This window comes from Hippopotamus amphibius, chromosome 13 (assembly GCF_030028045.1).
Source record: "Hippopotamus amphibius kiboko isolate mHipAmp2 chromosome 13, mHipAmp2.hap2, whole genome shotgun sequence".
NCBI classification, from domain to species: Eukaryota; Metazoa; Chordata; class Mammalia; order Artiodactyla; family Hippopotamidae; genus Hippopotamus; species Hippopotamus amphibius.
In genome coordinates this window covers 70178730-70204788 of record NC_080198.1, presented here as the reverse complement: position 1 = coordinate 70204788, position 26059 = coordinate 70178730, and the positions used below count along the sequence as shown (strand labels likewise).

Genomic DNA, 26059 nt, shown 5'->3' with positions numbered 1-26059 from the left:
TGTGGATATGTAGAGACCAAGGGTAGTTGATAATTGTACGTAGAAACATGAGTGTATCTTGTTCGGGAAACAGTGGAGTGTCTGACCTAGCTAAAGAAAAGGTTCTACACTGGGAAATAGTGAAGAGAAAACTGATTACTGGAGCAGGTTGCATTGTGGAGGATCTTCTATGACCTAAGAAGATAAATGTAGAGCAAAGTTTATTAATATATTCATTTATTTATTCATTCATTAATAGGGTTCCTCCCAAAGGATCTCCCAGGTCAAATAAATGTGGAAAATACTGTGTTTTCTGTACTGTGGGTCTTCTCTAAGACATTAATATGTTAATGGGCATTTTGATTTCTGAAAAGAAAATACAGCATTTCCCAAACCTACGTGATCATGGAACCCCTTCTAGGAAAACAATGTGTGGATCAAGTATTCAACATGTATTGGTACTAATCTCAGTCTACAAACTGATGTATGTAAGATATGTACTGTTCTATACTTTGAAATAACTCATTTGATTTCTAGTTTAATCTTTTGTTCCCAGATTGGCAGAAATTCAAGATCTGTTTTCTCCATGAGTGTGTCCATGTGCTGGAGTCTTCTAGTGCCAAGGAGTTAGGAGGTTATGGAGCGGGGAGACGACATGTAACTTATCCTCTGTGTCATCTGTGTATGCTGGGCATCTGCTGAGATGTCCTAATTCCTATCTGGTCCCAGGGAATTGGTCTGTACAACTGTTGCTGAGACGTGTCATTCAATTCCAGTGGCTTTGTTCCTTCCATACCATTCTCAGATTGATGGGAATAACTTCACTGATGTGTTCCATGTTGAGGTACAAGAGATTCTGCATGAATGTACAACACCCCATCTTTCTTAGACATGTCATTTAGTTGTTCTGTGAGGGCTTCCTGATTCCTCTTGGTTTCTGTTCAGGAAATGGGTCACATGTTCCGTACATCGAATGGTTTTGGGCTTTTCCCATGAGGTTTCCACCTAAATCTTTACTCTGTGCCATGAATTGTTTTGTTTTGTTTGAAATAAATTTTCAAAACTGATAAGCAACAAAGAGCTCTTTTCCCCTCATATTCTTCTGTAACTTCTGTTCCCTGAGGAAATGTTCTAGCTGTCTCTTAAGACAGCTTAAGACGGGGAGAAGGGTAGAGGTAAGAAATATCTGAGGGAAAAAAATCAATTATTGTTTCAGAGATATTTTCTACCACACTTCCTAACACCCCTTGGGAAGTGCTGTTCTGAAGAACGGAGGGTGGAAAGTGGATGAATAAAGGGAGGTGTGTGGTAGTAATGCTGTCGAGTTATGATTTTCATGTCTGGTAGATTACAGGAATAGCCCTCAGTAAATAATGAATAACTCATTGTCTTTGTGGTCTTTTGTGGAGTCCTCTCCTACATTGACTCTTGAAAAGCCTCTCGTGCTGTTGGGAACTCTTCTTCCACCATGTGAAGAAGACTGGCTAGCTTGTTGAAGACAATGGGGGTCGACCCAGAGCCAACAGCAACCAGCAGACATGTAAGTCAGCTCCAGGTGAGCTGCCAGCTGACTGCAGGGTGCGTAAGTGATCTTAGTTGAGACCCAGACTGCCAGATGAGCCACCACCAGTGTTAATATGAATCATAAGCAAATAAAATGGTTGTCTAACCCACTTTTATTAATATAAAAATGTACAGTAAAATACAAAAAAAACATAATATGGCAGGAATAGAAGATAGAGGAGATATTTTGTGGGAAGATTTTCTCAAATATGCATCCATGGGATCAAGACAAAGAAAACTCAAATGGGATGAGCTGCGACCTTGTAAGGTCTTAACTTTCATTCAGTGATCTACAGTGTTTTCTTGGTTTAAGGTGCCTCATGTATATCCTTCTGCCAGGAAATTCATTTATTTCTGGACAGGATCTGAGGATTTAATCCAGACTGAACAAACTCATGCACATGTTTCGTGAAAAGAGTTCTCAAAGAGATATTTCTTTTAAGCTCTTTATTGGAATATACTTGCTTTACCTTGTTGTGCCAGTTTTTGCTGTACAACAAAGTGAATCAACTGTATTTATACACATGCTCCCATATCCCCTCCCTCCCGTGACTCCTTCCCAACCCTTCCTATCCCAGCCCTCTAAGTCGTCACCCATCATCCAGTTGATCTCCCTGTGCTATGCAGCAGCTTTCCCCTAGCTATCTATTTTACATTTGGTAGTGTATATATGTCAATGCTACTCTCTCACTTCGTCCCAACTTCCCCTTCACCCCCCACCCCGTGTCCTCAAATCCGTTCTCTACATCTGCATCTTTATTCTTTCCCGGTCACTGGGTTCATCAGTACCATTTTTTTAGATTCCATATATATGAGTTAGCACACAGTATTTGTTTTTCTCTTTCTGGCTTACTTCGCTCTGTATGACAGACTCTAGGTCCATCCACCTCACTACAAATAAATCAGTTTCATTCCTTTTTAGGGCTGAGTAATATTTCATTGTATATGTGTGCCACATCTTCTTTATCCATTCATCTGTTGGTGGGCATTTAGGTTGCTTCCATGTCCTGACTATTGTAAATAGTGCTGCAGTGAACACTGTGGTACATGTTTCTTTTTGGATTATGGTTTTCTCTGGGTATATGCCCAAGAGTGGGATTGCTGGCTCATATGGTAGTTCTATTTTTAGTTTTTTAAGGAACCTCCATACTGTTCTCCATAGTGGCTGTACCAACTTACATTCCCACCAACAGTGCAGGAGGGTTCCCTTTTCTCTGTATCCTCTCCATCATTTGCTGTTTTTAGATTTTGTGATGATGGCCATTCTGACCGGTGTGAGGTGATACCTCATTGTGGTTTTGACTTGCATCCCTCTGATGATGAGTGATGTTGAGCATCTTTTCATGTGTTCGTTAGCCATCTGCATGTCTTCTTTGGAGAAATATCTATTTAGGTTCCCTGCCCATTTTTGGATTGGGTTATTTGCTTTTTTTGATATTGAGCTGCATGAGCTGCTTGTATATTTTGGAGATTAATCCTTTGTCCGTTGCTTTGTTGGCAAATATTTTCTCCCATTCTGAGCGCTGTCTTCTTGTCTTGTGTTTGTTTTTAGTTTTTGTTTTTTTGGCGCATGGCCTTAGTTGCTCTGCAGCGTGTGGTATCTTCCTGGGGCAGGGATTGAACCCGTGTCCCCTGTGTTGGCAGGCGGATTCTTAACCACTGCGCCACCTAAGAAATCCCTTCTTGTCTTGTTTATGGTTTCTTTTGCTGTGCAAATGGTACCTAAGTTTCATTAGGTCCAATTTGTTTATTTTTTATTTTATTTCCATTATTCTAGGAGGTGGATCAAAAAGGATCTTGCTTTGATGTATGTCATAGAGTGTTCTGCCTGTGTTTTCCTCTAAGAGTTTTATAGTGTCTGGCCTTACATTTAGGTCGTTAATCCATTTTGAGTTTATTTTTGTGTATGGTGTTAGGAAGTGTTCTAATTTCATTCTTTTACATGTAGCTGTCCAATTTTCCCAGCTCCACTTATTGAAGAGGCTGTCTTTTCTCCATTGTATATTCTTGCCTCCTTTGGTGCTCATATGTGCGTGGGTTTATCTGTGGGCTCTCTATTCTGTTCATTGATCTATGTTTCTATTTTTGTGCCAGTACCATACTGTCTTGATCACTGTAGCCTTTAGTACCGTTTGAAGTCAGGGAGCCTGATTCCTCTGGCTCCATCTTTCCTTCTCAAGATTGCTTTGACTATTTGGGGCCAAGACTGAACCAGGAAGAAATAGAATATATGAACAGACCAATGACAAGCACTGAAATTGAGATGGTGATTAAAAATCTCCCAAGAAACAAAAGTCCAGGGCCAGATGGCTTCACAGGTGAATTCTATCAAACATTTAGAGAAGAGCTAACACCTATGCTTCTCAAACTCTTCCAGAGTATAGTAGAAGGAGGAACACTCCCAAACTCATTCTACGAGGCCACCATCGCCCTGATACCAACACCAGAAAAAGATGTCACCCAAAAAAGAAAATTTCAGGCCAATATCACTGATGAATATAGATGTAAAAATCCTCAAAAAAATACGAGCAAACAGAATCCAAGAGCACATTAAAAAGATCATATACCATGAATGCAAGTATTCCATGAATACCCTGGAATGCAAGGATTCTTCACGATACGCAAATCAATCAATGTGATACATATTGACAAGCTGAGGGATAAAAACCATATGATCATCTCAATAGATGCAGAAAAAGCCTTTAATAAAATTCAAAAGAGGTATTATAGGAAATACACAAAAAGGAAGGGTCAGGTGTGATTATGGGGAATTCTAATCTTCAGTAACTTTGCAAATTGTAGACAGGTCGCTAAAGAGAGGAAAAGGAAGGGTCAAGTGTGATTATGGAGATTATAACCTTCGGGGACTTAGAAAGTTGTAGACACGTCGCTGGGTGGACCCATGCTAGGCGGGGTCTTGGCATCATACTGCAGTTGCGCCTTTTTGTAAATCACTGTCTCTCTCACTGGCTTGGATTCAAGAGGTTGTTCTGTTGTCACTGATGAAATGAAAAACAAACAGTTATCTAAGTATAAGCATCTTCTCTGATATTAGGCTCATCTCAATGCCTGATTAAATGGCTTTTCCTAACGGTTTCCTCAAAGCAGTGAGGTAAATGTCATAAAACCAAGAAATGTGAAAAATATGAAGGAACGCATGACACATGTCCTCAGGTTCTGAATCTAAATGCTGCCGCATAAAATGGACTGCTATCCGTTAGCTGTGATTAGCTAGGCTCAGTTAGAACTAGCTCTGATCTCACGGAAACGTCTACTGGCCCCATTAATTGCTTTTTTACAAATTTATTTTACATCCATTGTTTCATTTAATCTTTTCAATAATCCTAAGATTTAGACATTATTTTTATTCACATTTTAGAGACGAAGAAACTGAAACTGAGCTAGAATAAGTGGCTGAAGTTAACGCAGCTGGTAAATAGAGGCACATGAGGTTATAGTCTGGAAAGGCTGTTTGACGTGAAGTCAAGTCCTTTTTCTCTCAGTGATGCTGGTTCTTTTCAACCTATTTCAAAGACACGGGGTACCTGTGGTACGTCAGGAACCACTGACCAGAAAAAGGAGAGAGAGGGGAATAAACCAAGCAGTGCTCTGGGCCTCTCACTCTGGTTTCAACCAGAGCACATGTGACACATATATCAGTCCCATTTAAAGTTTTGTTTGAAAAACCAAATGCTGCATTATACCGTGATGTCTCCTAATGCTGTGCTTGCAACTTCTTGCAGTTAGATCTGTCTCATCCTTTCTTTGCTCTCACAACAGTGTGAAACCTCACCTGACCTGGAGCACATGGAAATCGTTGCCCTTGGGATGTGCTTTAGGCTCCAGGACAGCACAGTCTAAGGATCTGCCGTGACCCCTGGCAGCCTTGCTGTCTTTCTCATCAAGGCCAGTTAAATTATTCACAGTACCTGCAGCCTTCTCACGGCTGTCAGTGATATCACTACTATCACAACTCATTGAGCTCTCTTCAAAGAGGGAAGTGATATCTTCTCCAAATATCTTGAGGCAGTTTTCAATGAGAAATTGTACAAAAGAAATCTGTTACACAAAAGGGCCAAAAACAAGGTATTATTTTACATATGGCATAGTGGTAAATCACACTTCATATATGAATCTTGGCTCTAACAAAAAAGCAAAATAATCCTGAGAGAAATTGACTTGATTAAAAAAAATATATATATATATATACACACACACATACATATTTATAAACCAGTTTTCTCTAAGAAATAACCAATACTTTCAAGAGGACTTTGGGCACAGATTTTAAAATTCCTTCAATCAGTGGGCTAAAGTTATAATTTGTGGGCTAGTTTAAATAGCGAACATTTTTGTAATGATGGTTACGTCTTTAATACTAGGATAATTTTCAAGTAACCCACATAGAATGTTTGGGGCCAAGGTGTATATTCTCTTATTAAATTTTATTTATTTTTATTTAAAAATTTTTCCAGTTTTATTGAGATATAATTTATATATAACATCTTATTAAAATTTATAAAGTATCCAATACAGAAAAACTTGTGTGGTTTACTTCAGTTAAGAAATATCTGAAATATGGGAAGCAGAGATTTCAGTGGTTTTTTGTGAAAGAAGGAAGCAGCTGGAGAGAAAACATGTCTGCTTGTCTAACTGCATTGCCTTGCCTCATGCTTGCTCTGGGTAAGCTTGGGGGAAGAGCTGTGATCCTATTAGGCATGTTGTGGCTCTGTTAGGATGTTCTGAAATCTTTTACTAGTTTCTTCATCCTGTAGTGGAGGTGAAATAGCAGCCAAGTATTTCTCTGAACGAGCCAGCGGGAGGCCAGCATGTGTGGAGCCACAGGTGCTCACGTTGCCCGAGCCACCTAGGATGTGCCAGCAGTGACCGGAGCCGCAAGGTGTTGGCATCACTATGTAATGATGAAACCATGGCTTGGAAACTTTGCCCAAGTTTACACATCCTTCAGTGATTAGGCTGAGAGTTGAACCTTGGCTCTCAGACTTCAAAGCCCAGATTCTTTTCTATCATATCATCCTACTCTCATCTTTCTATTGTTTGGGTCTCCTAGATGGAAAAGGAGAAGTGACTCAACTGCTCTCAGCTTCCCGCTTAATAGCCCACCTTCCCATATCCCACCAGAGAAGGACTCTGCCACTCCAGGGGAGTGTAATTAAAATGTGCACTTTAAAAAACTGGTCCATCAGAGTTAATACCACAAACTTCAGGTCGAAAGCGGGGACTCCTTCCCATAAGGCATAAAAATGAGAGATCTTATTACCTTTTTTCTGAAGTCGTTTTCTAATGCTGAGCTGCCAGAACGAGGTGGGCAAAGAATGCTTGGGGCTATACACACTGATAAATTGTGAGCTGTCATCTGATTGGATGAGGAATTCTGCTCAATGTTGCGTAACACTCCAAAAAGGTATTGCAAGAGAACTACATTAGCTCTTGGCAGCTGGCCTAAAAGACTAAAGGCAGAAGAATGCACTTCTAAATAAAACAAGTCATTTTGCTTAGGAAGTGGAAATACAAAGACAGAAAATAGAGGACTTCTTTGTATACTATGTACACATTCCACTCTCACAGAGTTGCAGGCGTGAATGCATACAAAAATGTTTCATTGAATTTAATTCCTGATCCAGATAAGAACTCCTCTGGTTACTTATGTGTTTGACAAAGTTAAAATCAAATACCCCTGGCAGATTGGTCCTTTAGCATCTCTTTTTAGACCAGTGGATTTCATCTCCAGCAGTTTCATGTATTTAGAAGGTATAAAAGGGTCAAGGATTCCATATTAATAAGATTAGGAGAAAAACACGAATTCAATATCAGCAGTAAGGCATGTGTCTATTTTTTATACTGGCTGCCATGGTTAGGATCAAGTGGAACCCTTTGACATTGGTCATTATTTTAGTGGACAAAGCTGTAAACTATAAGCTAAGATTTTCCTGAGAGTATGTTGGTTGCATTTTTGAGGTGTGAACAGGGTTGAGTAATTATTGCATCATTACCTCTGGGCTGCAGCTATTTTCTCCTCCTCGTTCCCCTGGTCAATAACACCAAGCCATTTATCATAGAGACTGGCCGAAAATATACTTCCTTGGATATTTCGAAGAAAATCCTTACGTGGATAAAAATATATATATATTAATCTTAAGTTAAATATGTTGGAGAAATTACAGAGAAAACATTTAGTTGCAAAATTGAGTTCAATGCCCATTTCCTTCACAACTACACAAACTGTGATCCACACAGAGCTTGGCTCTGATTCTCCATAGACTTGCACATCCAGAAGCATTGCTTGGATTTTCTGCAACTGAAATTAGAAGCATAAAAGTAGAGTCGGGGCTGTAGAGAGAGTGAAGCTAAAGCCCCTTCTAAGACCCTGGAACTTACTCTTTGTGTACACGTTAGCACAGTAGCACAAACTGACAAGGTCTGGTGATAGCTCATCCTAAATCGTATTAGTTTTTTGAAAAGAAATGCACATACCCATTTTGCTTGTTTACTTTAGACACAGTGCTTGCTCTTAATTCAAGCAAGAGAAGTTCTGAAACAAAAAAATAACCAAAAAACACACTCCCACATGCTCTTGCATCTTAAGAGAGAACTGGGCTTTCTGACTTGAGGTATGTGTGCTCCTTGGGAAAAAACTACTCTAATAATAGTTTCAGTCTTCCTTTTTTTTATAACTATATAAAAGTTTGTTCTGCAGACTTCTAAGCAGCAGGTGTTGAAATATATCCAAATCCCCAGTGGGTAACTACATGTTACCTCTTACACCTCCTTGAATGGAACACATCCTCCTAAAAAAAGGAAATTAAAAATTTAGATATATAGCAGCTTCAGGCCTCTGAGTATCAGGCTAGTGATATGCAAATGTAAGTTTGCCAAGTGGAGGCCTGGAAAATTTGACCCTTTAGAGGGCTGAGGAACAAGTCTTAATATCATAGAATTGGGCCCATTAAAATTTATGAAGTTGTAATCTTCTGTGCAAGACTGAGGGGAAATTATTGCATTGCCTTGCTAGTTTCAAAGGCACACCTTGCTTCCACTGATCTTAATATATAGCCCGGCTTCTCTTAGTAGTAGTTTGTCCAGGAAGTGCTTCTAGGCAACTATCATGATTATAATCCAGTAACTGTCCACTTGTTCTGATACTTATTGAGCTACTCTTTGTGCCAGACACTCTGCTGAGTACTGGGGATAGAGCAGTGAAGACAATGGACAAAGTCTCAGTTCTCTCAAACCTTCACTGTGTTATTGGTATACAATACCCACTCACGGTCTTTAAGTTCTTCACTGTTTCCTACGGAGTGACCCCAGTGTCTTTGGAGAGAAGCAGCACTCCAGCTTTGGCTGGTTCTGGGAGTCTGGGAGGGTGCAGCAGGGCCTTTGCCTCATGTGTACCAAACTGCATGCACTTGGAGTGTGTGTCTCCTCTCTTTCCTGGACCCTGTGCTGCAGAGTCCACTGGTGGGGCTGAGTGTCATTAAGCCAGAACATGACCCATGCAGAATATGCCAAGGGTATCTGCTGTTGGACCTCTGTTTACAGAAAGTTTAATGGCAAACTCGGTGCGGTACGCATGATACATTCATTTCTGATTGAGGCCAACTCTCTGGTTAGTTTGACACGTGGTATCATCAAGGTCAAGGCTGCAAAGTCTGATCCCACCAAGGTCCGTCAACTTTAGGAAGAGAAAACTTTGGGAATGTCTAAGAACCGTACCCATGAGTAGCCACCCTCTTGCTAGTCTGTGCTTATAACATGGAAATAGGTAAGAGCCTACTAACTCTTGCTAGAAAATCAAGTCAGTTCCATGTGTGTACCTTACAGAGGGCAACACTTAGCTTGCTGTTTGCCTACCTAGTGTGTATTATTATGGTGCGAGTGTAGTAGCAGTCAACTCTAAGTCATTTCTAAACTGTCGCACTTTATCATATAATTGAATTATGACCGAACAGTAATAGGGGACAGGGAAAGACCACATGTTACTGAGTTCCTAAGATAATTTTAATAACCTGTTTACTACATTAACATATTTTTGTTCAGAGCTACTAACAAGTAGAATGTAACTAGACACTTGTAATTCAGCTGTATCATTTCAAACTCAATCTATTTTTGTATGAATCTATTGAATTTTCAGAATTCCAAACTGATTTTGACTGCTGCACCCACTTTAAAAGTCAGATTTATAGGAAAAGGCACGTGGGTAGGAGCTGGTTACCATGTAACTATAACCGCAGGTGGTGGGTTAAACATAACAAGTATTAACAAAGGATGCCAAAGGTGGTACAAGGAGGAAAAAGGAGGAACTAAGGGTGGAGTCATCCCTACACTAACTTTAAAGTAAAAGGCATTGAGAGACAGGGGAAGGAAGATGAAATGGTCAGCGATTTCAGTGGCCTCACTGAGCATTTTTTGATTTATGGTAAGGCAAATGTTTACTTACTGTGGTAAACTTCTGTAACTGTTTCCAAAAGCTTAATATGAATTTTCTTTACTATGAACTTTGCCTTCATTAGTGGCGAGGAAGTCATTACAAGCAGGAAGCTTGTTTTGGTAAACACTCTGTGTGTATAAGTGTGTGTTTTGACATTTATTATTTTTATTCTTTTGCATAGAGTGTTCAGGAGTAAATGGGGGAGGGTGTTGTGTGATGAAAAAGGAAAGTATATCTAACATGTGGGGCTTTTAACACCCAAAGTAGCTTCCTCCAATTCTGACTTGGTGAAGTTTTCTTTTTTTTAAGAACTTTTATTGAGATATAGTTAACATACAATAAACTGCATATATTTAGAGTGTACAATTTGGTATTTTTTTTCTTAGTAATGTATATATGGCAATCCCAATCTCCCAGTTCATTCCCCCCAACCCTCCCCACTTGGTGTCCATATGTTTGTTCTCTACATCTGTGTCTCTATTTTTGCCTTGCAAACCGGTTGATTTCTACCATTTTTCTATATTCCGCATATATATGTTAATATACGATATTTGTTTTTCTCTTTCTGACTCATTTCAATCTGTGTACCACATCTTTTTTTTTTATATTCAAATTGTTGTTTTATTTTTTATTTATTTATTTTTTTATTATTTTTTTGGGCGTACACCAGGTTTAATCATCTGTTTTTATACACATATACCCGTATTCCCTCCCTTCCTTGACTCCCTGTACCACATCTTTTTTATCCATTCATCTGTTGATGGACATTTAGGTTGCTTCCATGTCCTGGCTATTGAAAATAGTGCTGCAGTGAACATTGGAGTGCATGTGTCTTTTTGAATTATGGTGCCCTCTGGGTATATGCCCAGTAGTGGGATTGCTGGGTCATATGGAACTCTAGTTTTAGTTTTCCAAGGAACCTCCCAACTGTTCTCCATAGTGGCTGTATCAATTTACATTCCCACCAACAGTTCAAGAGCATTCCCTTCTCTCCACACCCTCTCCACCATCTACTGTTTTTAGATTTTCTGATGATCCCCATTCTAACCGGTGAGGTGAGTGAAGTGTTTTTCTATTACGCCTGTTAGGGTTCTTGGGCAGTCATGATGCAGGACCAGTCATATAGCTTCAGAGTTACTCTGTGTGGATAATGCTAGAAATTTCCCTACCTTGAAGACGGATGCTGCCACAAGAACGGATTCCTCATCCAAGTTCACTTTGTCCCCAGAGTTTATCTTCTCCTTTAGGGCTCTGCATGATTTTATACCGCCTGGTTTACTGAAGATGCCTTCTGTGAGTGGCCCTTTTTGATTGATAAAGTAAAGTATATCCTATAGAGAAAAAAAAAAGAAAACTGTGCAGCATTTCATATCTACAAGCTCAGAGCACAAGCTTGCCCCCTTTTTGACAGAGCTGAGGTGTATGAGGGTACAGTGCTAGAGCTGCAAGGACTGGAGTCAATTTGAAATTTTTTTTCAGTGTCTCTAAATATATTTTCTACCCAACAATCCATTTTACATTCATACACTGAAACATTTGACACACTTGCTTAATCAGATTTTCCTTTTTAGTAAATTTACACTAAGTCAAACTTCTCTGCTTTGAGGCGTTAGTAGAATCATCCTCTCCTCCTCCACTGTTCCTTTCTCATTATTACCTAATATAGATGCTCCTTCCTAAGTGTAGAAATCTTTTTCCATACTCATTTCCCATTTGTTTTTTCTTTTTTCCGTGACTGTACACCCCATTTCTACTTCCGGTATTTCCTCCACTCTCTTAAAACAGGCTCAAAACCCTTCTCCTCCTTCTCTGATCACATTCCCTTCCCATCAGTCTTTCATTTCCTTTTGCTGTGTCTTCAGGTCCTGTACTTACAGGGTAGAGAGATAACAGATGTTGAAGTCAGGTAATCCAAGCACTCAACTCTGTTATGCTACTCATCTGCTGTGTGACTATGGGCACAGCACATACTTTATTGAGGCTTTTTTATTTTTCATTTATGAAGTGGGGATGGTAATTATCATAGTTAGCCCCAAATTTGCTGTGAAAGGTGCAAGGACTGGGGTAGGAGCTAGCATGTACCTATTAATAGCGTGATACATTTCTTCATAGATAGCGTAAGAATCCCTGCATCTAGGACAGTGCTTGGAGGGATAGTGGACCGTGAACAGATGTTAACACTGACAATTCAATACACTACTTTGAGATAACAGAGGCCAAACTCTGTGACTTTCATTGGACACATTCTGTCAGGATTAAATGATTCGTATTTGCCAGAGGATATCTTTATGCTTAAGCATGTGAATTACAAATGAAATCTCTGTGAGATGTTTTGAGTGGTAAGGTGGAGTAGACTCAGCTGAAGGAGACTTGAGACTTGTATGGAGTTCAAGGAAGGAGATGAGACTATGAGGATGAGGTGGGTTTTCAGAGATTCATATGCACAGAGCCCGTTACAGTTGATCTGACCAGGTGCAGGTGGGTCTTTGCTGAAACCAGTGGAATGGCCAAGAACATCTTTTCCATGTTGTATTTGCCTTATGACTCTGCGCTACCTAAATCAGATCCTATTCTTTGAAATAGTGTTAACAAAACTTCTCAGTCAGAGCCAGGGGCTGTCTAATGACGTCTCCATTTGAGGGTGGATTTGGATGAGAACACGTGATCTCTCAGAGCTCCCCTCCTCAGGAGGGCTGCAGAAGCCCAAAATGAGACCTACTCGGATTGGGGTGGGCAGGCTGCCATCATCGCACACATCCTCCAGAGAAACTCCGAAGAGCTGTTTTGGCTTTGTGGGTGGTGGGGCTGGGCCCTGGCTGTCCCGGCGAGTCCTGAAGCTCCGCCAGAAGGCCCAGTTTTTGGCAGAACTCTTCTTGACTGTCTTTTGGCCTGCATCTAAGGAAGAAGTGAGATTATTACGAATAGCAGTGTAGTTTATTTAACCTGATTTCCACGGTTTACATTTTACAGCATATTCATTGCAGTGGCCGGAAGAGAGAACAACTGAGTCATTTGTTGTACAGAATTTCCCACATTCTGAAATTGGCTACTTGCATCCTTGTGGTGTTCATGTGTTCTTCTTCAACGTATCCTGCAACCCAGTATTTAAACTTAGAGGCTTGATTAGACTCAGGACTGATTCTCCCAGTGACAGGATTCCCCAGACAGTGCTATCTACTGCCTCTTAACTGTGTCCTGAGGCACTTAACCTCTATTATACAAATTTCCTGATGTTAAGTGTTATCAGTGGATTCAGGTGTCAGATCTCATTTTAAAAGCTAAAAAGATTTGGTATTCAAATCAAGCAGAGTTTGGTAATCATTTACTGTTGTAGTAGGTTTCTTCCCACTCTTAGATTTCCTGTTTGGCTGAGTACCCAACCATGGTCAACTTTCTCCCGTCAAAAGGATCTGCCTGTCATGACACATCCTGCCTGACCCCACTTCTCAGCCAGCTTCTGGACCTCTCTTCTGGGTGGCCACAACCCTCTGGCAGCTCTATAGATGACTTTCTGAAGTCAGGGTCCTTGGGAAGTAGTCATTAAATGCTGGCTATATGGTAAGATGCCAGGTGGCCATCTTCCTGTAACACCCTACCCAGCTACCCAGGCCCCTGTCAAAGGAAAGCTGAAGACAGGCTTTTAAAGAAAAAGTGATCATCAATGAAAAGCTGAGTTCAACATTTCTACTGCCTAACTGTGAGTATTTTCTGGATATTTGCTTAAGTAACCTGTTTAACATTTACTTAAAAAACCTGCTGAAATAACCAACTAAAAAAGTCAACAGAGGTGCCAAGTTGTAGGAAAATAAACAGATGAGCAACATTTTACCAAATATCCTTAAACGCCCATCCACTTGGCTTTCCTGAGACATAGTGAGTGCATCACCATGTCCACTCATGTGGACGGAACACTTCTGGTTCTGGATGAGAGAACCAGAAGGCTCCTGTTCTGCCAGCTAGTTGGATAAGTTACTTTAAACTCTTTGAGCTTTGGTTTGCTCAAATTTAACATAAATGATGCTACCTACACTTCATTGAACTACATAATGTAATGTACTACTCAACACAAGACATGGCTCATAGCAGCCTTAGCAGAGGTAATTTCCCCCCCCTCAGAGAGCCTAAGGCAGCCTAGACATCAGTCTCCTCCCTGCAAAGCAGACCCCACCCCCATTCTTCAGTTGATTTTGCAGCCTGCAGATGTGCAGTCATGAACGAATGCCACCAGTCCACCTTAGGCTCTTCCTGCCCTGGCATGTATACCTCCATCATTTTAAAAGGAGAGAATGAAGAAAGCAAATACATTCTTAAATCCAGGAGGAGATTTTTCTACCTTAACATGTACAGAAGTTTAAGATACATGTTTAGATAGGTTGAGTTGTTTTATGCAACCTGGTTTCCCTATTCTTAACCTGACTGTATTATTTTTAAAGCTATCCAAATGTACTCATGTATTCCAACTGTATTCATTCACTGTTCAGCTTTAATAAGAATACTCCTAAGAAGAGTGCTCTATCCCTTGCTGTAAAGCTATATATCCAGCTACTCTATGAGCATAGACAGAAAGCAAAATAGACATTGAGTCCTATACTTTCTCAAAGATACTTTCAGGCTTAGTTGGACCTCTCATAATGTACATTAAAGTTCATGTTGCCTCTGTGACCAATCAAAATATATGCTATAGCCATGAAAAATATGGAGACTAGTAAACAAGCTAACCTTACAACCTCATCTTTCTTACACAGTCTTGGCAAGGTGTAGTTTAGTGTTTCCTGATGCTCAGATTAGGGTTTGAATATTAAAAAAAATATATAATTTTTGAAACTTTTTGCTTACAGAATAACAATCATAACAATAAAAATACTTTAAGTAGGAATTCTATTCTGGCCCCAGTACTTCCCAGATTAATTAAGAACATTTTATTCAGAGAAAGAAATATTAGTGAGACACTATTGGAATGGTAGGGGGAGAAAATTGCAAGAGGGAAGATTTTTAAAAACCCCAGCCATAAACGTTCAGTTCCAATCGCAACCTGGGTCTGAAGCAAACGTGGAAATGAGACTGCTGTGGGGGTAGAATTAAGAGTTCAATTCTAACCAGAACCCCCAGAGCCACTTCAGCCTAAGTCCAGAATAGATTTGAAGTCTTTTCTAAGCCATACAGTCATCTAACCACCTCCTGTGAAGGCACGAGATGCTAGACACAACATGGGGAACATGTGTTCCCAGGCCATAAGAAGCTCATACTCTAATAAGACACACAGATGCGTACAGATGTAATTATATGTAGGCAGTGCTCTGGGGATACAGAGAAGGGAGATGTGTACCTGGAGGAATTAAAAAACAAAACAAAACCAAAAAACCAAAAGCCAAAACCTTCCTGGAAGTGAGTTGGATCTTGATTTCAGACCTTTGGTGTTTCTCTGAGCTTGATTCTGTGGGTATTGGGGCCTGCCTATACGGTTCCCTTAACCCCACATGGAGAATCGGCTGTATGTCATGAGTTTGTTTACAGCAGGAGAGACAAGAGCCAAGGGAAGACACTTCCAGGAAAGGAAGGGGCTCACCTTTCCCCTGCTGATTCCTGGCTTGGTTCCTGGCTGTGTGCTTGGGTTTCAGGATAAACCGGCCTTGGATCTCTTGGGACTCCTGCTGCAGTGGGAAGGCCTCCTGGAGGGCAGAAGGAGAGGTGGAGTCCTCCGATCCCTGCTGCAGGAGCACAGTAGCTGGAAGATGGCTCATTTTAATTCCATATGGATATTCATGCCCTATGTGGAGAAAAATCTACATATAGATTCAGGCTGATATGATGGGTACAGTCAAACCTACCTTACCGTGAGCAAGTGCCCCACACTGGTGTGGCTGCTGTTCTTCTGGGGCTTCTGGGTAGAGAAGGCTGTACTTTCTGAGTAGGATGTGCACTGTCATGGGGGACACCCTGCAAAAAGCAGGTGCCCAAGCAAATGAGTTTAAATAGTAAAGAGAAGAATGTTTTGAGACACCTTGCTTGGTTTGGAATGTATATATCCATCCCTGCATTGCACAATGTTGACTTTTGTTGTGTTTCCATCTGAGAATATTGAAGGCCTTCTAGTTTCTGCCTTGACACTCACTAGATTGTACATCTCAGGCAAGCCTTACGTTCTTCCTTTGAAATGCTCACCCTCACATAGACTGATAAGGAGCAAAGTAAATATATGAATAAACATTGGTGCTTAATATTTTTAAAATGATTGGACTATATACGTTAAGAATTGCTCTGATCACTGTTCTCTCACACATGTCAGTTTAACACACAGATTTTTCATTTCCTTTTGTCAGTTCAACAGCCAGAGCTATTCCAGAGCAGCGGGGTGGTTTGCCCTTATGTTTCCCTCCCATTGCTGCCTTCCCTCCGTGGGGGGGGGTCCTGCGAGGCAGTGATCAGAGGCAAGGCTGCGCGGTGGTGGAAACCCGGAAGCAAAGTGCAAACCAGTGTTTACAGAGTGGAAAACCACACCAGAAATCCTCAGGAGTTGCCTGCCAAGGGATTTGTTTTGCTCTTTCATGCTTTACATTGCTTCCTCTCCATAGAATGCCCAAAGACCCTGTGTTGTGATGTGGATTTCATTTTTTAAGAATAGAAGGAAAGTTCCTTTTCTTTTGTTTCTGATTTATTATTGAATGTAACTTGGGGAGCTCTTGCTTTTGCTTTTCATCTAACATAAGTGCAATGTCAGCGTTCTGTTCAGAGCAAGAATCACAGTGACTTCCATCCTTTAAAGCAAAAGAAGCTTCCATGACAGCAATAAAATACAACCAAATCACCAGGATAACCAGGAGCTAATCCGTAACTGTGAGTTGAGAGCAGGTTAGGAAATGCATTCAGGGTGACTGCTGAGGTAGCATCACGAAGGCCAGGCTCTTAGGAGTCCTTAGAGCCAGCCACGGTGCGTGAAGCTGTTCTAAGCCTAAAGATTGTCATTTACATGGTTTTGTTTAAATGAATGCATTTCATTAAAATAAATATATTTAAGTATTCGATTTTTTTCACCTTATTGCTGGTGGACTTTTACAAAAATGTCAACATTAAACAAGCAAAACACATGAAATAGGTGAGGGGAGTTTGTCCTCAGCTTGGTGCTTGGTGACTCCATGTATTTCTGAGACTGGGAATATACATATCATAGAAAAAGCTCAGTTGATTAGATTTTCTAGATCACTTGAAAACGTTCTTCAGGTCACTTGAAAGAGTAAAAGCCTCACAGGATTATTGAAGAGATTAAAAAAAGAAAAAAGAGGGAATGCTCTAAGATTTCTAGCAGAAATCATTGTCACCGTTACTGTATTGCAAGTTCTGCTACAGGTTTTGTCCTTTCCTTTGTTTTATTCCCTCCTTTTTTCACTGACCACACTGAACAGACTTGCTGATCTAAGAAAAGCAAGTCTTTCCTAGCTTTAGAAAAGCTAGATTATTTTTAGCTATTATTATATTATTATTATTTCTAACTATTATATAATAACTATTGTAGGAAAGATGGAATCTATGTATCAAAAACCTCAAGAGCAATGCTGGTAAACAGCTTGAGAAACAGCAAAGTACAGGTGGTTTAGTCAGTGAAGACTTGAAGAATCTGACTGTGATTATCTCATTCTCTTTATGATGCTGAGAAAAGTTTTGGGCACAGAGCAGATTATTAAATAAATGTACTCGGGTACAGAGGCATGGCTGGATTTTAGAAGAGTCTCACAAAATAGAGACTGCTTAGTAGTTAGGAAATGGATCAGAGGACTTCAAGACTGGAATATGAAAAGTATAGGGAAGGTGGGAAGGAGTTGCAGGAGGGAGAGGCTATGGGGATATATGTATAACAGCTGATTCACTTTGTTGTACAGCAAAAACTGGCACAACAGTGTGAAGCAATTATATTCCAATAAAGAGCTTAAGAAAAGAAAAGTAATGTATGAGAAAAAGAAATTCCAGTTTGTGTTGCTTTCATACCTAAGTAAGTAAGTACGTAGGGAGGTAAATCAATGTTTTCAAGACAAGTCTGTTTGTCAAGTGAAAAAAGTAAAGAAGAAAAATTCCCATTTCTCTCCCCAGCTAGACCGTAAGTTGCTGAATGAAGAGATGTTATTAGTGCTCAGGATAGAGTAAGTGCTTGGAATTCGTTAATAAATGTATGAATAAATATTGCATGAGATTTTCATTTTTCAGGGTATTTAAGTTCAAGACTGATCAGCTATTACTTTGAGACTTTAGAGTTACAGTTTTGAACCCAATCAACCCCATCTTGGGTTTTCCCTGACACTTACCGATGAGTGGGTATGAGGCCTCTTTCTTACCAGAACTGGCCCACAGCTGGTAATCTTTCTCAGAGCCCTTGGAGACAAAAAGAACTGTGTGTCACAGCAAATCTTCCCAGTAGGTACTTGAAGAACCCATTTCCTTAGCACTTTTATACTTCCAAAGAGAAAGAATTTGGGCCAGTATAAATGCTATGTGGTGCATGGGGGTGGCTACAATTTTTGAGTTAACAATGCTGATTTCAGGATCTCCTGTCTCTTTTGCAGCCTCCAGTGGACCTTCTGAGATTCTTGTCCTTTTTGGTAAAGGGTGGGGATCTATGGGACCACAGTGCAATTAGCCCCTCACTTTGTGGGCGGCCCATGGCATAAAAAAAATCGCAGTAATGCCCCTTCGCTGTGGAGGAGAAGTCTAATCTCAGGAGTCCTGCTTTCTGCTGTCTCTAGATTCCTTGGAGAATGTTGGCTTTTGGCTTCGAATATCCCAGCCCAGACAAGCATGTTGTCCAGAGAGCCACACACTCTGCCATGACCATTCCTGAGCAAAGTACAACTTGAAAGGCATCATAAGCTCAGCAACCATGAGCAAAAGGAGACAGATGCCCAAGAGGCTTTGAGTAGATGGCAGAATCAAGTCAGCCCACTGGCTCTGATGCAGATGAGTGCCATTCAAGGGAGAGAAGGGACAAGGACTGTAGCCTAGAGAGTGTCAGATGCAGAAAACAATCACTGCCTAGGAATATTGGATATCCCATTTGAAACAAGCCTAAATTATAAAAAATGCTGAATTAAAGAGTCCTCCAGGAGAGGATAAAGCAAAAAAATGTTTGAAATAGAGTTGTTGGTGATAGGTACTATGCTTGCCCTTGACTTCTGATTAAAAACCATGGCCTTGCCATGAAGGAGGCAAGGTCCCAGGTAGTGGAAGCAGTCACACACACACACACACAGCTAAACCTGCTCAAAATTGTATTGCAAATAAGAAGTGAAAGCTAATAAAAAATCTTTTCTTTTAAGGTAAAGATTGAAAAAACTGTGTTGGAATCCCTTAAATCAGGCATACACATATAGGCAAATAACCCCAATTCTTCATTAAAATAGAAATTTTTTCTTGTCTAGTGAGATTGATCACTTTAAGCAAAGGAAAATTACAAAAATGAAATAAAATGAGCTCTAACATTAATCAGTCTCCCCAGCCTTATCCCTAAAACCACTCTCTTGTAAGATTTAATTCTTATTCAGGACATACGTATCAAATAGGTTAGAAATCAATGCAGAGGGGTACTTCACCCAGTGCATATAAATTCAATTTTATTTATAATGTATTATTAAATTCCATTTTTACAGAATCAACGCTTTCTTATATCACATTCTGGCTGCCCTGAGTTTTTAAGGGGCTTTATTATACCACTGAGTCAGACAAAACTTAAATACAAATATTTTAATTATGTCATTTCACAATAGCAAGACATTTTCGCATTTATGTATATATATATATATATATATAAATATATATTCATATTTGTATATATAAATTTTATATAAGGAGCCGTGCTTTACAAGTGCTTTTTTCAATTCTGTCCATCTGAATGTCCCTCTCCCTCTCTTTTCCCCTATGCACCCTCATCCCCATAGCCATCCCTTTCACCAAAAAATTCTTACAAGCCATAACAGTCCTATCAAAACATAAAGGAGAGGGAGTCGTGGGAGGGAGGGAATATGGGGATATGTGTATAAATACAGCTGGTTGACTTTGGTGTACCTCAAAAACTGGTACAAGAGTGTAAAGCAATTATATTCCAATAAAGAGCTTTAACAAATAAAATAATCAAAATATCAAAAAAAAAAAAAAAGGAACAGACACTTGAAAGCAAAACAAGATGAAAGTGATGTGTACACAGATGCCCCCAGATCCATGGTCTTACTCAGAACTTCTCTTCTTTACCAGTTCACAGGTGGCATTAGCCATCTAGTTCTCAGGACCTGCATCAAGGGGATGTAGTGTCTAGCCAGGTGGTCTTTATGTCAAATTTACAACAAAACATATCATTTAGGATTTCTGATGCTGAGATTGAGTCCTCAGGTGGCAATCAGGATAAACAGGGATGGGACTAGAGGAATCAGGAATGAAGATACAGAAAGAACAGTCCTAGAGAGGAGGAGATGTTTAGAATCTTATAAGATTTTATTGTCTATATATATAATATAGACAATAAAAAGCACGTTTTCATTAGCACTCTAAAATTATAGCCCGATTTCATTATGCTGTGACTTTCAACTCACACAAAATTTAAAATGAGAATACAAGAATAACATGCATAGGCTAATAATATAGCTTTGCTGCCTTCAACTTCTAAATTTAGGGGACAAAATATGACTTACATATCTGTAATAATCAGCTGTCTTATGATGGTAGGTACATTACACACACACACACACACACACATACACACGAATCTCAAAAATCAAAGTTGGTTTTTAACTAAAAATAACTTTCAGGTACTTACAGTTATTCCTAGCTTTGAAAGTGACATGTTGATAACATCATTCACTGTGTCTGAATTTGTTACTGTTATAGTTACAGACTGCAAGAAGCAAGAAAAATTGCTATAAATAAGTTTTAAACAGGTGAGTAAATAACTATTGTCAAATTATTTATCCATATTCTAAAGGCAAAGCTTGTTTTCAGGTAATGACAATGTAAAGCGCATGTAGAACACAAACCCCTAATTATAGTTGATTTCCATTTCTTTATATAACATGAAGCTAGCTAGGAGAAAGCATTTCAGTAAAACAGATATTTCTCTTAAAGGATTTGTGGCACACAAAATATAGAAGCTTAAGTAAGAAAGAGAAAGACAGAATTCTGAGAGGGCACATGGGCTGGTCTTCAGCACCTTAAGGCTGTGTCTATAATGGAGGAAGGATAGTTTAAAAAGAAGGATCTGGACCCTCTTCTCTCTTCCTGAGTTGTGTTTTTATAGTATGGTTTTATTGCTTTGCAATTACATAGTAAAGTAAATTAGTAAAATTAGAATAAGAGCTGGCTATAAAATATATTTCTAAAAAAACTACTATTTAGTGAGTACTTTCTCTGTGTCAGGTATCATGGTTACTAAGATTTTCATGATTGAAATCTGTTGAGGACTTCCCTGGTAGCACAGTGGTTAAGAATCCAACTGACAATGCAGGGGACGCAGGTTCGATCCCTGGTCAGGGAAGATCCCTCATTCCGAGGAGCAACCAAGCCCGTGTGCCACAACTACTGAGGCTGCGCTCTAGAGCCCGAGAGTGACAACTGCTCCGCCCGTGTGCCACAGCTACTGAAGCCTGCACGCCTAGAGCCTGTGCTCTGCAACAAGAGAAGCCACCGCAATGAGAAGCCCGCGCACTGCAATGAAGAGTAGTCGCCTCTCGCTGCAACTAGAGAAAGCCCTCGTGCACAGCAACAAAGACCCAATGCAGCCAAAAATAAATAAATAAATTAATTAATTAAAAAAAAGAAATCTGTTGAGTCAATTAAATAAAATCAATGAATCTAGGAAATGAGATTGTAAATTTTAAAGATTCCAGTTCCATTTCGAACTCTGCCCGTGAATAGGGTATTTATAATAGCTCTACCACACATCACATTAAGAAACTGCTCCAAAAAAATAGGAAGACACTTTATAGAAAATTAATATGAGGTAATAATGATTAAAATTTTGCAAACTTGGTGAAAGACATAAATTTACAAATTCAAGAAGTTCAGAAAATGCCAAACAGGCAGATTCGAAAAAGACCATGCTTTGAAACTTCATCGCCACGCTGCTAAAAACGAAAAATAAAGAAAAAATCTTGAAAGCAGCCAAAGAAAAATGACAAATCACATACAGGGGATTAATGTTTGAGCACAGAATACTCATCAGAAAACACAGAGACTAAAAGACAATGGAACATCTTTAAAGTGCTGAGAGGAAAACATTTGCAAACAAAATTCTATAGCCAGCAAAAATCGCCTTCAAGAGTTAAGGTGAGATAGACTTTTTAAAAAGTCTTTATTGACTTTATTACGATATTGCTTCTGTCTTATGTTTTTTGGTTTTTTTTGACCCTGAGGCACGTGGGATCTTATCTCCCTGACCAGGGACTGAACCTGCACCCCTTGCATTGGAAGGCAACGTCTTAACCACTTGGCTGCCAGGGAAGTCTCCCAAAGTAAAGACATTTTTAGATAAAAGAAACTAAGAAAATCTGTTAGCACCAGATCTGTACAAGAAAAGCTAAGGACAGTTTCCTCAGGATGAAATGAGGTAGTACCAGAGGGAAACTTGGATCTTCAGGAAAGAAAAACATCAGAAATGTTTATTTTGTGTAAATTATATATAAAGTTGATTTTTTAAAATTTCAAGGTGATTTTCTGTGAAAAATTCTGAGTGTATCCCGCTGCCACAAATCAAAGCTGGCAGAGATAAAGAGTGGGCTTTGCTACAGGAGAACTCTCTCGTCTCATCTCCCTCAACCATTGCATTTATCTGGTGCTCAGAAACAGATCAGAATATTTGCATGGCTTTTGCTGTTGGCCAGGAAATAACTGTCTTAAACTACCTCTTCTTCTGTCTGCAAATACTATTTTATGTGATCTAGAGCTACTGTAAACTAGAGCAGAACAGAATGTCATAAAAAGTACCCAGAATATCTTGTCACTGTAAATGTTTTGGCTACTGCAGTACACGTTCAGAAATTAAATGATATACAGATAACTGGGGCTAATGGTGTGACTTTTTTTTTTTCTCCAACAGCGGAAACAAAATCAGGTAGAAATATGCTGGTAATTTCAGAGTATCATCCCTTTCAGCTCAATTCGATCCTGACATTCTTCAGAATGAAAGACCTTTCAGAAGTCTTCTGCATTTGACATGACTAAAAGCAACACCATCCCCTTGATCCTGTACTGGAAAGGGGACAGCACTGAGGTCAGCTGACAAAATGGGAACATGAATGGTTGATTAAAGTATTACATCAATGTTAAATTTAGTAAAGGTCATAACTGTGTGGTGGTTATATGAGAGAAGATCCTCATTCTTAGGAGATACCTCAGTATTTAAGCATAAAGGGCCATGGTGTATGTATGACCCTCAAAAATAGTTAGACACATACACCTACAGAGAGAGAGAGAGAGAGGGAGGGAGAAATGATAAAGCAAATGGAACAAAGTGTTCATAAATAGATGAATCTAGGTCAAGGGTATATGGAGTATTCTTTGCACTGTTTTTATTTTTGTAGCTTTTCTGTAAGTTTGCAATTATTCCAAATAAAAACATCACAGGAAAGAAAGAAAACTGTGGAAACAATCCAAACCACAATGTATGTAAGTAGCAACAATTAGAAGAAAAAATGTTTAATTTCGATAGGAAATACCTGCTTATGAAAATTACTTTATTACAGTGAACCACTAAAGCCGTTATTAGAAGAATCCAGAGAAATATTATGGACACTTAACGGTCAGTATTCTTTCCATGCTTAAACAGTGTAGCTGTCGTGGATTCCTCTTGCTTCATATTGCCTAGGATTCACTTTTTATGAGGGAGAGTCAAAAATTATCCGCACTCCGGTTATATTAAAACTTCTGTTGGCTGTACTGTCTTATCAGCGCTTTCTGTTCAAGGCTACTGTCTCCCCAGTCACTGGTGTGGAGGTGTGAACGTGTTACATCAGTTCATTTGTAACTGCAGTGCAAGCAAAAATGGATGCCCCACTTGTGATCTGCACAAAAGAAGAGCAGCGTGCAGTGATTTGTTTTTTGTGCTCTGAGGGTGTACCCGGTGCCGATATTTATCGAAGACTTTGTGCGCAGTATGGAGAAAGTGTTTTGTTGTGACGAAGTGTGTATGAATGGATAGAGGAGTTCAAGGAAGGTCACACAAGTGTTAGCCATCAAGAAGGAGCCAGATTCACTTCTGATGAAGAAGTGAAGACAGCAGTGCATTTGAACATTTTTAATGAGGGAATATGAAAGCTTGTTGACAGATGGACAAAGTGTGTTGAAAAGCGAGGAGATTACATCGAAAAATGATGTATTTGTCTTCTCTGAAAGTTAAATTCTACAGCCAGAGTGCAGATAATTTCTGACTCACCCTTGTGTGTGTGTGTGTGTGTGTGTGTGTGTGTGTTTGTGAAGACACACATTTTTATAGGAAAATACATGTTCCCACATAGTACTTTCTAAATACTCCCTCTCTCTTTCCACTCTCTTTCATTCTCCCTCCCTCCCACCCATCCCATCTCTCTCTCTCTCTCTCTTTCTCTCTCCTGTATATCTCTATCAGTTTCATTTTGCTAAGTCAAGAACTTGGAATTTCATGTTTGATCTTAAAAACACTTACACAGGCACAGTTCTTGATGTCCTCAGTGAAGATTTTGAGGGGAATGCTTTTTGGCTGGTCCTTCTCTTTGGCTAACTTGATGTACCTAATAAAATTCAGTAATAACCCAAAACAGAGTAGACGAATTAGCTATTAGCTTATTTTCAAATCAATCTGTGTTGCTAATATTTTAAATAGTCTTTTTTATTCTCAAAGCATATAGATAGACTCAACAAAATCAAATTAGGGGTTGGAAGAAAATATGCAAAAATGTTTCAGGAAAATAAGATATGACCCAGAAAATAACAGGTCTCCTTTGTCATGTGAGATGTGGGCAGCGGATCCAGTCCTCAAAGCTTTCCTGCCTAGGTTGGCAGGCCCAGTGCCTTCCTGGGTTCAAGGGTAGGAAGTAGCAGTTGCTTTGAGAATCATTCAGTACAGTCAGTAACCTGCACTTATGGAAATTTAATATATGTTTTGAGAATAATGTTAGCTCCGGCCATAAGGATGGAGAAAAGGGAAAGATGAGAGTGATCATCAGAACTTCCTCAAAAATAAGCAGAACATACATGTAAATGAGAGAACAGTATTTGCAGTAGGAGCCATGATAAATCTACACAAGAGGGTAGTCTAACAATTCCTACCAAAGAGAGGGAGAAAAGTTTGGGGGCACTGCCTTGAAGAGATTTGTATTCTTCTATCATGGATTAAAGATTTAAGATACGTATACAAAATACCTTTGAAGGAAAGAGTGCCATTTTTCCTTTAGTTTGGAAGAACTGTAATATTAAAAAATGGGAGAAAAAATTACATGAAATACTTACACTAACATATTAAGACTTGTACTAACATATCAAGTGCCATTCCAGGTAAAAATATCAGCAGCCAGTTGGTAACCGATGTGTATGCATGTGTAAGTTGTACCTTCCTCATAACTGGGCTTTTGATGGATGGACTCTGCTCTTTTTCAAGCAGTATTACAGCGATCGCAAGTAGATCTTAAGAGAAATTGGTTTGGAATCTAAACACTTGATTGCAGCTGTGTGATGCAAGCTGTGTCATCACGGGCAAGTCGCTTAACCACTCTGAGCTTCAGTTTTCAGAACTGAAGAAGGGTTAATTATACCTCAGAGTGTTCTTGCAGCTGGAAGTGCGATTCAGGTATAAAGAACATTATTATTCAGATTACATCATACTTAGGAACTGGCATTTGGATGGAACTGTCTTGTCCCAGAAACAAGAGTATCTTTTTAGGGAAAAAACCCTACAGTATTTTATTCCTTTATGTGTATAGCGTATAGCAGATTGTAATACATTAAATTAGTTTCTAGAAAACACGTTTTTCAGTACTGTGATCCTCTGATCGAGATCAATCTACCTACTGCTAAGTTATTAAAGAGTAGTAGTTTGTCTGCTAAAGTTTGTGCAGCATTTACTAT

The 26059-nt window shown here is 39.5% G+C and overlaps 1 protein-coding gene across 1 annotated transcript in view; it reads right to left on the bottom strand.

The window, feature by feature from the left end:
• Positions 1–5245: 5245 nt before the first annotated feature.
• The window catches only part of LOC130834486 (rho GTPase-activating protein 20-like), a 46198-nt gene continuing 25384 nt past the window's right edge, over positions 5246–26059 (bottom strand). Inside the window, exons 5-14 of the mRNA XM_057704630.1 lie at positions 25358–25399; positions 24642–24726; positions 20784–20861; positions 18286–18352; positions 15558–15758; positions 12711–12886; positions 11161–11322; positions 7557–7666; positions 6824–7013; positions 5246–5601 (exon numbers count right to left, since the gene is read on the bottom strand). Coding sequence (XP_057560613.1) covers positions 5332–5601; positions 6824–7013; positions 7557–7666; positions 11161–11322; positions 12711–12886; positions 15558–15758; positions 18286–18352; positions 20784–20861; positions 24642–24726; positions 25358–25399 — 1381 coding nt within the window. The 3' untranslated portion in view covers positions 5246–5331. The remainder of the gene's footprint in view (positions 5602–6823; positions 7014–7556; positions 7667–11160; positions 11323–12710; positions 12887–15557; positions 15759–18285; positions 18353–20783; positions 20862–24641; positions 24727–25357; positions 25400–26059) is intronic.